Source organism: Capricornis sumatraensis, chromosome 3 (assembly GCF_032405125.1).
Source record: "Capricornis sumatraensis isolate serow.1 chromosome 3, serow.2, whole genome shotgun sequence".
Classification (NCBI taxonomy): domain Eukaryota; kingdom Metazoa; phylum Chordata; class Mammalia; order Artiodactyla; family Bovidae; genus Capricornis; species Capricornis sumatraensis.
The window spans coordinates 71747692-71760481 of NC_091071.1; the positions used below are offsets into that span (position 1 = coordinate 71747692).

At 44.3% G+C, this 12790-nt stretch overlaps 1 protein-coding gene across 6 annotated transcripts in view; it reads right to left on the reverse strand.

Annotated features, from left to right (window-relative positions):
• NOSTRIN (nitric oxide synthase trafficking) overlaps positions 1-6607 on the reverse strand; it is a 65630-nt gene extending 59023 nt beyond the window's left edge. For 4 of the 6 annotated variants that reach the window (XM_068967823.1, XM_068967820.1, XM_068967824.1 and 1 more), the window contains exon 1: positions 6538-6607. In XM_068967823.1, the coding sequence (XP_068823924.1) occupies positions 6538-6564 (27 nt within the window). In that variant the 5' untranslated portion in view covers positions 6565-6607. Of the gene's footprint in view, positions 1-70; positions 193-3782; positions 3842-6537 lie in introns of all 6 variants that reach the window. The other 2 variants (XM_068967822.1, XM_068967825.1) reach the window with 2 other exon arrangements.
• Positions 6608-12790: the final 6183 nt, after the last annotated feature.

Genomic DNA, 12790 nt, shown 5'->3' on the forward strand with positions numbered 1-12790 from the left:
CCCCAACAAACTGAGATAAACAGACTGAGATAAAGGTGACATCAATAAATAAAAAAGTTGTTAAGAATACCTTCATTATTTCAGCATAACCACTTCTTTAGATTCATTGATTCTGTACTTTTCATCTTGCACTATCTATTCAGACTTGAAGATAAAAGCTGTGGTGCCGGGAGCCAGCATGAGGAACTCCACCTGTGGCAAAGGTCATGAGGAAGGAGGCTTGGCATAGGCAAAGGTGGGATCGAGCCTCAGGAGATCCCCTGTTCCCAAGCATCTACCCCTAATAACCAGAGTCTGCCTGCTTTACTGTGTTATGCTTTTCACCTACTCTTCTGACATTAACAGGGGGCCGTCCCCCCACCACTTTTTTCTGTAAAAAGTTAATTTAGAGCTTTTAGATAATAAATCTCTTGGGCATAATATGAGTGTTTCAATCCAAAAACCCCTCTGATGGCTTTCTAGCCTGCCTGCTGGACTCTTACAGCTGCACATGTGATTGTTTACAGCCTCCTGACCACGAAAGGCACAGGAAGCTTAAAACATCCTAGGAATGTAGAGGCTTCCGAGGAGTCAAAATCATTAGAATAGGACTGATTAAGGGTTTCATTTGTTGAGCCAATACTTGCTGCCAAGTTTTCATCTTTTATTTGTAGACATAGTTGGTATATAGAAAAAACAGGTAGTAGCTCTGGTATTAGCAACATTAGATCTTTGAGTTAAGTACTTTCTTTGTTATAACCCACTGCACCCTTGTTCTACAGGAATGGAACTTTATATATTTAGTATTTTGAGGGTGATGAAGATTAAGGAAAAACACTTCAAGGGAAAAAGAGTTTTCTGGCTGATAGACATTTATCTAGGAAGAGAGCCATAAAAATGTTAACAGGCCTCTTGGCCCGAAGATAATGTAAACCACCTGACACCTTTTTGTATACAGGAAGGTATGCAAAAAGAAAGCCTGGTCTCAATAAGGGTCAGGACTGCTGCCCCTGCATAACTCTGCATATTCCATTATTTTTTATGTACAACTTGGGGTATATAAGTTGCTTTTGAAAATAAAGTTGTGGGTCTGGCACCGATGCTTGGCTCCCCTGTGTCATTCTTTTCTCCCTTTTCTGGCTGAATTCCCATCTGGAAGGTGAAGGCTTGCCTTGTCTACTTATTTGCCCTGACTTCTAAGACCCACACGAGAGGGAGCCCAAGGCGGGGCACCCTCCACTATTCAAGCGGGCGCTGGTGGCCTACGTAGACGATGCAAGTTCCTTGTCTTGGAACTTTATTGTTTTCCATGTAAACCAAGTTATTCAGCATTTTTTATCCACTAATTTTCCTACTACACTATTCTTTCCTAATCTCTCTTTATATTTCTAAATAAATAAGTTTTTCCTCGCCGACTCCGTCCCTGCTTCGAATTCCCTGGATCCACCGGGGCTGGACCCCAGCACTGTGGAAAGCAGACTCACATAAACATCAAAGCAGACCCCAGAGACAGTCTCATCCTGTGTGTGTGTGTGTGTGTGTGTGTGTGTGTGTGTGTGTGTGTGTGTGTGTGTGTGTGTGTGTGTGTGTAAGGGGGTGGGGTGCATATGTAAGCAGAAAATCTTGGGACCTTCCCTGCTTTGGGAGAATGAAATTCCTTGCCCTTGGCTTTGGCTTTCACTCTCCTCTCCCATCTCTCTTCCCCACCCTGTCTCACGCACCAGAGGGGTCTCTGAAGGGATTCCATGGACCACAGTTTGGAAACTACTAAAGTCCAATCCTCTTCTTTTATAGTTAAGGCCCAAACAGCAAAAGATAGCTTCATTAGTTAGGGACAGAACTGTGATTAGAAATGTTAGGGGAGCAAATCAACCTGAGAATCCATCAGAAATAAATATATTTTATAAACAGGTGGTCAGTATAATCATGTTTCCCTGGTAGCTAAGCTGGTAAAGAATTCACCTGCAATGCAGGAGACCTGAGTTCGATCCCTGAGTGGGGGAGATTCCCCTGAAGGAGGGCATGGCAACCCACTCCAGTATTCTTGCCTGGAGAATCCCATGGACAGAGGACCCTGGCAGCCTACAGTCCACAGGGTCACAAAGAGTCAGACAAGAATGAAGCAACATAGCACGCACACACGCAGATAACCACACTAAGTGAACTCAGAGTGGCATCACCTTTCAGCATTATGAGCAGTGCAGATGGCTCCTCAACGTCATCAACAGGCACAGAAGAATTTGCTCTGCTCAGAATAATGTGGAAGATCATTTTTTCATGTTCTTTTCCTACCTAGTGAGCTTTTGAATATCCCACCCCTTACCAAATATTCATTCCAAGAAAGAACCTACTGTTGATCTCACATCTCCCTATGAATTTACTGTATGAACAGGCTGCTTTTCCCTGGGGTCATTAATTACTGGGAAAAAAGATTTTTTCCTGATAAAGAGATTGCAGACTGGTGGAGAAATAAGCAGGATCTTTCTGAGACCCTAAAAATCCCTTTAGGTAGACAGCTGATGTACACAGACATTTCCTATTCTGCCAGTAAGAAAGTGTTTCTGCCCAGCGCTTGTAAGCAAATTCTGTTGGATAAATATTATCTTTACAAAAAAACTTAGTAGTCTAGGCAAATGGCACATGAAATGAAAGATGAAAAATGGAAATGAAAATGCTCTATATCCACCTTGGCCTAGCTGTTCTTTCTAACTTTCCATGTTTTGAATGTTTAAAAAGGTAAAATTGAGCTAGTCTAGAAAAATTCACTTTATTCTAAGTGCCAGTATGAAAAGCTTGGGGCTTTTTTTTTTGGTGGGGGAGGGGTAATGATGATCCACATAGTGTTAAACAAACCTGATATTCTACTTAAATTTAATTAAATAAGCTTTTGTTCAATGCCTTTCATATGCCAGGCACTGTGCTACTGATTTCATGTGATGTAATATCCTCTAAACTAGGGGATTTCTTGTACTTATTAGGCATCCGGGTAATATTTGGAATCTCCCTGGCAGGCTGTCATAGATTGTGAGATACAGAACATTAAAGAACATAATCTGCTTCATCCTTTCCTCTTACTGCTTTACAGACAAGGAAACAGAGGCCCACAAAATGTGAAATGGCACATCATACGTCTCATTGATGGTGTGGGCCAAGGACAACCACACCAGATTCAAGCTGCCTCCTTATGTCGATAGTGTCCCAGAATCCCGCAGGAGCCGTGGACCATTGCCCTGTCATCCTCTGTATCAGTGCCAGTTAACATCATGCGAGTTAACATCCTACGGCCCAGGCTGAACCACTGAGATGGGAAGCTCAAGTTGGCATCTGAACCCACAGGACTGTTTCAACAGCTGACTGTGTGGCCCTAAGAGGCTGACTATGTGGACCCAAGAAAGCCTGCTTTGACAGTCCCTTCCTGGATAGTGAAGGGGTGAGTAAGAGCAAAACCTCGGCTATAGCTTACTGCTTGCCCTTGATTTCTTTGGCACTGTTTCTTAGGAAGGTGCTATTTTTTTTTTTAATGATTAGATTATTTCATTTGAAGATAATTTGATCCAGTCTGTTTCCTTACACATGGATTTGAAAATGATTTCCCTTGGCATATTTTTAGGTTTAGAAGCTAAGCCCACAGGCATTAAAGCATCAAGTCCCAGAGCCAATTCTTCTTTTTTTCAAAAACAGGACTTTAAAAAATCTCCTTCAAATAAGTCCTGACAGTCTCAAGATTAGTTAAAAACTCTACACAGCACTCAAGCAACGTGTGTGCTACCCTAGTGACTGATAATTTGAGCATAGACACTAACCCAGATCTGTGAGGTAGAATGGCCCAGCTATCAGTCTGTTTTGTTCATTGGAGCATGACCTAAAAGAAGAGGTTTATAAATTTTTTTGCAGACTGGTGAAACCTATTTTACTCATAAAAATATTTTCAAACTCATAAAACAAAATAACAGGATTATAAAGAAAACTATATTGATATATGTTTTATAAAACATAATTTAAAATCAGGATATTTTGTATGCTCTTTAATTAACATACTAAATAACAAGTCTTAAAAATTACTCAAAATTTTAAGTCACACTGAGTGTGTATAAATGCTATTTCTAGGTATCTGTAACCAACTCTAACATTATATAAAAATATAAGCGATTTTCATTAGTTGCAAGGTCACAGACACTGCTGTTGTATTAAGGTTTGCGACTTATATTCAAAACTGGGGGAAATTCTTAATTACAGTTAGAAACTAACACAAATAGAGGTCATGTTTTTTCCCATTGAAGGTCACTCAACCCACTGATTTCCCCTGCTGGGGTAGACCAAGTTCAGAACTGCAGCTAAGCTACATGTTCATGAAATCTTATTAATGTAGGAATATTGGTACAACACAATGCCTTAATCAGCACCTACTCTTCCCCCAAGTTCAAGATATTATAATATTTTATATGACCAACCTCTTACTATTTTTTAAACTTTTTATTTTGCTTGGGGGTATAGCCGATTAACAATGTTGTGATAGTTTCAGATGAACAGCAAAGGGGACTCAGGGAGGCTTTATGAATTACCTGTGCCCTGTGCAACCTCAGGGACTCATGAAGCGGGATATTTTACAGGTGGTTAAAACTCTGGACTCATTTTGGTTTCTTCATGAAACTCCCTGTTTCACAAAGCATTCTTTTGCAGTCCACTCTTGTTTTATTCTGTCCCTAAATTTCAGGCTCATCTTCACACAGCATTGTTCCCCAAGCACAAACCAGGACTGCACCAGGAAATCAACTCTAAAGCTTGATGGAGATGAAACAGTTGCGAATAAATAAAGATTCCTTGACTTTAGAGGAGTCAGAAACCCTGGCTGAAGGAATATCCTCCCACTCTCTACTCCCAGACTATGATTGGTAGCACTGGGCCTAGAGAGACAACCTTCAAGTTTAGAGATAAGGACAAAAGTCCTTGGGGCAATGGTCCAGGGTAGGGAAAAGGACCTGTGCTTGTCAGGGAGGGAGAATTAAGCTGACACAGAGACACGGTGATGGATTGTCTTGGGAGCTGCTCAAAGGAAACAGTTCTCCTAGCTCTGGATCTAGAGTCAGCCTTGGAAAGGAATGTTAGGCTTTTAGTTTTTTTTAGCTTGTCCTGGGCTTTCCTCTCCACTATCTCACTCTTTTGTTCTTGACTTTCTTCTTTAGTGATCATCGATGCCAAGTTTTTGCTTCCACTTATTGTATCCCCCCATTGATTCACCCACCCCACGCAAAAACATCACCAAAGTATCAACGGGGAGAAAGGAGAGGAGTTAACGTTTTAGTAAGGGAGCAAATGCAAGGAGTGAAAAATAAACAAATAACAAATACATAAATGATAAGACTTTGAAAAGTGACCTGTGCTTACCAAAAAGAGAAAAGATTGCTGGAGGAAATCTAAGGCAAGTGGTTTCACTCTTAAACTCTGAATGCAACCATATTGTTGGAATTTTTTTTACAAATAGTAATACACATATCACTATTTGTAAAAACAATAGTAACATACAATACTAATACACATATTACTATTATATTTTAAAAAGTGAAAGTAGGCAGAGCCCGTTACTATGTTCTCATTATTACTATTACTAGCCGCTATGACTTTATCTCATTTAGCAGGTCTGATTCCTGACTCATTTGGTGGGATGACAGTTTCAGTTTCATCTTCACTAAGCCTATACATTCCACATCCATTGAATAAACACAAATGAAACCAATAATTCTCTGCTGATTTTTTTCTTTAGGGTTTTATTACAGCCCCTGTTGATCTGCTTCTCCACCTGTTTTTGTTTTTAAATAAAATACTTGAAGGATAAATGCAGTCCCTTGCTTCTGATGTCACCAGTTTCAGCTTTTTGGCATCATTTCTTGGGACAACACAACAACAATCCTTGATTACTTTATTTCCTCCCTCCACTCTTTGTTTTAACTGCTTCTTATTTCCTAAATTACATCTCTGCTCTTGTGGCTAACGACCTCACAATGTCTCTGCACTTTTGACCAACTTTCTGTTTTTATTAATGCTCTCAGGATAGTAACAAACAAGTCAGTAAACGTGTCCAAGGACCACTGCAGGCTGGACAGTGCAGCCTGTACTTCCTCCTGTGGGACTTGCTGTTCTGGGCTCTAAATGAAAGGGGAAAATACGCAAAAGCCTTGCACCCGACTTAATTCCTAAAGTCCCAACCTGGCTGCAGATATTCTGCACGTTTGTGTGTCCCTGCTGTGTCCTACATTGGCACCACTGGTATGTTTCCCAAACAACCACCATCTGCATGCAAATATAATGTTATACCCACTCAAAGTTTTTCCAAGAATAGGAAAATAAAATATGACAATTACCTGCCCTGTCATTAGCTAGAAAGAGCTCTGTTTTAAATTAAACCAAAGAATAACCACAGACTTTTGTTCCAGTGCCAATATCCAAACATGTTTGGCTTCTGAGCGTCTCAAATTTCTTAAGTTCAAATCCATTAGTATATAAATCTACTCCTCAGCTGCCTTTCACACGCAGGCACGCAAACCACACGGAGCTACTCACCGAACAGTCTGTCAGTGGGTCCCTCATGGTGAAACGCTGTTTGCTTCAGTCCTTTTACCTACGCTCCGGCATTCAGGATGCTGCACCCAAAGCTGGGTGTGTCCTGGACTTCCGGGATTCAAAGGGCCTAGAGTACGTCAGTCCTTGTCAAACACTCCAAGAAGGAAGTCCCAGCCCTGGACTTTAATCCCATTTGCTTTCTGAAAAAGCAAAGAATGGCTCCGGGTTAAGAGCGCTGGAGTGAGATGGTGAGAATGATTTCTGTAAATAGTTGGGGGTCAGAATACTGAGTCGTGAACTGCATGGCCTTGAAAGACAGCCCAGAGGTTATAAAGTGTTCCTGGTGATTCAGTCACTCAGGGCTGGTAGTAGAGAGATTCTCTAACCTTGCTGTATTCACTATGTTTTTTTATTATCTGTTTTCTGATGCTTTGACACACTGGGGCCTTTGGGGTTGATGTGGAAGGATTGCCCCTTCCAGGATTAGCTAATTCCTTGAGACAGACAGCAAACAACCAACTTGTAAGCATGGTTTTGATATGGAATACAACCAGTCCAGAGCCAGACCTGCAATCACCTCCCTTATCTACCTCTCACACATCAAGTGAATATCCCCCTGCCCCAAACCATCCAGGGACAAGGTATCAAACAATTAAGACCATCCCTATATAACCAGGATTTCCTTGGTGGATGGTAAAGCGTCAGCCTACAATGCGGGAGACCCGGGTTTGATCCCTGGGTTGGGAAGATCCCCTGGAGAAGGAAATGGCAACCCACTGCAGTATTCTTGCCTGGAAAATCCCATGGACGAAGGAGCCTGGTTGGTTATTGTCCATGGGGTTGCAAAGAGTCAGACACGACTGAGCAACTTCACTTCGCTATATAACCAGGGCTTCCCAGGTGGCACTAGTGATAAAGAGCCTGCCTGCCAATGCAGGAGATATAAGAGACTCAGATTCAATCTCTGGGTCACAAGATCCCCTGGAGGAAGGCATGGCAACCCACTCCAGTATTCTTGCCTGAAGAATTCTCTGAACAGAGAAGACTGGTGGGCTACAGTCCATAGGTTTGTGAAGGGTTGGACAAGACTGAAGCAACTTAGTATGCACCCACGCATGCTATATAACCATGACTGTAGTGGAAAATGTCCAGAAAAGCGTATGAGGGAGCAGGCATGTAGTAAGCACCTCAAGTGCCTAACCCAACCCCCTCACTACTACCCCAAAAGAACCAAGAGGCTAAACTATCAAGAAAGATTTTTCTATGTTCACCCTTTTTTTTTTCAATCACTCAAGAGGATAAATCAAACCAGAAATCAGCCATTAGCAATTTATTTTTTAAATTGTTTTCTCTGCACCTGTGGCCTGTGGTCAATCCTGAGATTTCCAGCTAATGGCCTATAATAGCTGGTCTGTGGGTAGCTTTGCTCTGATTGGTGGATGGGTAAATGCAGGTACACAGCCTGGAAGGAGTTCCACCCATACAGCCCAGTGGAACACTTCAGAGCTGCCCACATGACTCAGACTCCACTTATCTGCCCATGGTATGCAAGCGCTATACACAGTATGCTTGGGCTTCCCTGGTGGCTCAGACGGTAAAAAACCCGCCTGCAATGCGGGAGACCTGGGTTCGATTCCTGGGTTGGGAAGAGATTGAAGGGGGATCAAAGGGAAGACCCCAGGAGGAGGGCATGGCAACCCCTCCAGTATTCTTGCTTGGAGAATCCCCATGGACTTTTCTGAGGAGCCTGATGGGCTATACAGTCCATGGGTTCACAAAGAACTGGACATGACTGAACAACACAGCAGAGCACAGCCGCGCTGAAATAACACACGCGGCGGCAGAGACAATAAGGGCGGAAGACCTTCCGTGTAACCCAGGGGCCCCTAACCTCTGGGACGTGCACCAGCACCTCCTGTCAGCTCGGCGGCAGCATTAAATTAGAGTGACACACAGTGTGACAAGAGATAAATATAACAGTGCACAACAGTAGTTCAGTGTGACAGTGCAATAAATATAATACATTTTAATCATCCCCAAACCATTCCTTCCCACCCCTGGTTCGTGGAAAAATTGTCTTCCATGAAATTGGTCTCTGGTGCCAAAATGATTGGGGACTGCTGCTGTAATCTGAGTAGAGAGAAGGGGTCCTTAGGGACCCCCATTCACACACTTAACAATGTTCTACCCCGAGCTTCTGCCCAGGAAGGTTATCACTGGAGGTTACAACATGGAGTCCTAGCTATCCAGGGCTAGAATTAGATAAGCTCCCTGCCGTACTGAAAGAGGCTTAAGACACACCGTAAACTGAGGTTAATAACATGTTACTCAGATCCCACTGGAGGACTCCCTTGCCCTCAGAGAGGGTAAACAGACTTGGCCTGTGCCTCGGATCCAGAGCCTGGGGCAGCTCAGTGTCTTCCCCCAGTTCCTGCTGCACTGGCCTCAGTTCAGGCCTAACCCAGCTCAGCATGGGGAGACTGGCCTCCCTTACCAATCCCCACAAGAAACACTGTCACCCCAAGCTACTGTGGCCTCTGTGGCCCTCTGGGAGGTTGGGAGGACCTTCCCACACCCATACTTCTCATGTGTGTCTCTTCCAGCAGGCTAACTAGTTTTCCCTTAGACCTCCTGGGGAAATTAAAATGTCTCCATCTTACTATAGTCTCCCTACCACAGGCTATTTCTTGTGAAGGAAGCTGGGTGTCCGGAGAATTGTATACGGAGAATTAGAGTTTGGCTATTTGATAAGCTTTTCAGAGGGTGTTTGAATCTGCAACAAAACTTTGATTTTGGATGTTAGAAGAGGGCTGTATTTATCTCTTGTCACAATGCGTGTGTGTTAGATGCTTAGTCGTGTCTGACTCTTTGCAACCCAATGGACTGGGGCCTGCCAGGCTCCTCTGTCCACGGAATTTCCCAGGCTCCTCTGTCCACGGGATTTCCCACTCCAAATGGCAGTTGGAGTGGATTGCCATTTCCTTCTCCAGAAGGTCTTCCTGACCCAGGGATTGAACCCAGGTCTCTTGCATTGCAGGTAGGTGCTTTACCATCTGAGCCACCAGGGAAGCCCCTTGTCACAATAATGCTGCGTAAAAACTAAGATCACGTGCATGAAGCAAGGCATCCAGAGCTGGTGCTCTGGTACAACCTTGAGGAACAGGGTGGGGAGGGAGGCAGGAGGGGGTTCAGGATGGTGGGACGCAGGTACGCCTGTGGCTGATTCTTGCCACTGTATGGCAAAACCCACCACAATATTGTGAAGTAATTAGCCTCCAATTAAAATAAATATATTAATAAAAAGAAAAAAAGAACCCCCCGCCCCCCAAAAAAAACACTAAGATCATGGCATCTGGTCCCATTACTTCATGGAAAATAGATGGGGAAACAATGGAAAAAGTGACAGACTTTATTTTGGGGGGGCTCCAAAATCACTGCAGATGCTGACTGCAGCCATGAAATTAAAAGACACTTATTCCTTGGAAGAAAAGCTATGACAAACCTAGACAGCATATTGAAAAGCAGAGACAGTACTCTCTGTAACAAATGTCCGTATAGTCGAAGTTATGTTTTTTCCAGTAGTCATGTATGGATGTGTGAGTTGAACCATAAAGAAGGCTGAACGCTGAAGAATTGATGCTTTTGAGCTGTGGTGTTGAAAAAGACTCTTGAGAGTCCCTTGGACTGCAAGGAGATCAAACCAGTCAATCCTAAAGGAAATCAGTCCTGAATATTCATTGGGAGGACTGATGCTGAAGCTGAAACTCCAATAATTTACCACCTGATTCGAAAGCCAACTCATTGAAAAAGACCCTGATGCTGGGAAAGATTGAAGGCAGGAGGAGAAAGGGACAACAGAGGATGATGAGATGGTTGGATGGCATCACCGACTCAATGGACATGAGTTTGAGCAAGCTCCGGAAGATGGTGAAGGACAGGGAAGCCTGGCGTGCTGCAGTCCATGGGGTTGCAAAGAGTTGGATATGACTGAGCAACTGAACGACAACAATAAACGGAAGATCCAGTGGTTTCAAATGACTTTATTTAGTCCACAAATGGGCGGTTTAGTTGAGTGGTTCTTTGGTTCTCTTTGGGCCCACTCTTGCAAAAGCAGGTCATCTCCAAACGTCTGTTGATCTTGGCAGGGCAGTTCTTCTGGGCTCTGCTGGGCGGGTGACTGGCTGGGAGCTGAGGTGAGTTTTTCTCAACCTGAAGCCTAAGCCAGACTGTTTTAGGGTGTGTTGAGGAGCCAAGAGTGGGTGGAAGTGCTCAAGCCTCTCAAAGTGCAGGCTTGGAATGGACACACCATCACTTTGGCTCCATTCAGCTGACCAAGGCCAGTCACAGGCCAGCCCCAGTTCAAGGGGGTAGGGAAGATTCCAGTCCTTAGTGGGAGGAGCCGAGTGTCTCACTCCAAAGGGCACAGACACAGAAATGGGCAAAGAGCTGCATTTTACATTCAATACACTACACAGTCCATATTTGTTCTTCAGTGACTAGAGAGATAAAAGTGGATAGGACACCACTGAAAGGGAGGACTGAAATATGTCAACCTTTCCTTTTCTTCAATTCAACCTCAGGGGACCTGTTTGGAACTTCAGCAGAGGTTGAGGTCAGGAAGAGAAATAAGGGGAGTTGAGTTCATGACAGACTTTAGACACTGATTTGGAAAGGGGGTGGTTCTCCTTTCTGACCCCACACCCCATCCTATACATACACACCCCTCCCCCGCAGAGGGTGGAGGGGGTGGGGGTGGGGAGTAGCAGAGCAGGTTCTCCAAGGTGGCTGCAGCCCCAGAGGCTGTGGCTGGTGAGGCACCTTGGAAAGGAAGCCAGAGGAGACCAACTTGAACAAGTTTGTCCTCGAGCAGATGAGAATCCACAACCCCTGACTCCCAGAAATGGCCCAGTGAGACTGAGGAGAGGAAGTTGAGTTCCTGTGTGAGGAAGAAGGTGAAGAGCCTTATAGTTTTGGAATTGGTATTAGCATCACCTCGCTTGTATCTATAGGTTGGTGAGAATTCTATATAGTGAAGCATCTCATAGAAGGCATTCTATATATTTTTTTCTAAACAAGTGGGTGCCCAAGGCATCTTTTAAACTTTGTTCTCTTCAGGCTTGTCTCTCGTCATATGTTCTTGGCTTGTCCTCATTCTCTGGCTTCATTCCAGTACGGGGCTTCAGCTGACCTACTCTTCGATCATTCAGATCCTTGTCTTCCTGCTTCCTTTCCCAGTCTGTGTTCAGCATTCGCCTTCCCGGCATGACCTCTCTGCAGAAAGAAAATCTGCAGTGGATTGATCTGGAAGCCACTCCACTGCACTCCACCCACCCCATTTGGTGCTGTCTCCAAGGCAGGCTTGCCTCCAACAACATGAGGATGCATTTGTTCAGTGTCTATAAGCAGATGTTGGGTGTCTTAAGTCACTAAGAAGGAGCCCAAGAGTAATAGAGGTGCCTGCATGCTAAGTTGCTTCAGTGACCTCACGCACTATAGCCCTCCAGGCTCCTCTGTCCAGTCCACAGGAGTCTCCAGGCAAGAATACTGGAGTTGGTTGCCAGGCCCTGCTCCAGGGGATCTTCCTGACCCAGGGATTAAACCCGTGTCTCTTACATCTCCTGTGTTGGCAGACAGGTTCTTTACCACTAGCACTGTTGTAGCCAAGCATTCCGGGAAACAAACTCACTCAGAAGGACAATGCAGATAGTGGAGTGAAGGTTATTACACCGGCGGGCCCAAGGCAGAGTCTCCTCTTAGCCAAGGATCCTGACGAGTCTTTGCGAAAACCTTACATACTCTAAGCGTACATACACAAACCCACCTCCCCAAATTCCCTGAAACTAGTCTGAACAAAGGAAAAGAAAGATACAATCAAAGTTAACCCATGACTCGTATGCCTTAAGCTTAGGTAGTTGCTGCTGCTGCTGCTGCTGCTAAGTTGCTTCAGTCGTGTCCGAGTCTGTGTGAAACCATAGATGGCAGCCCACCAGGCTCTGCCGTCCCTGGGATTCTCCAAGCAAGAACACTGGAGTGGGTTGCCATTTCCTTCTCCAATGCATGAAAGTGAAAAGTGAAAGGGAAGTTGCTCAGTCGTGTCTGACTGTTAACAGTGGACAATTATGAATAGGACTGTGGTCATACCCCAATAAGCATAATAGAATTTATGATTTTATTTGGTTACACAGATAATTAGGGTATTCTTTTAGGCAACAGAGAGTCTAGGTGTGAGCCCTGGGGCTCTTCCATCCGGGGG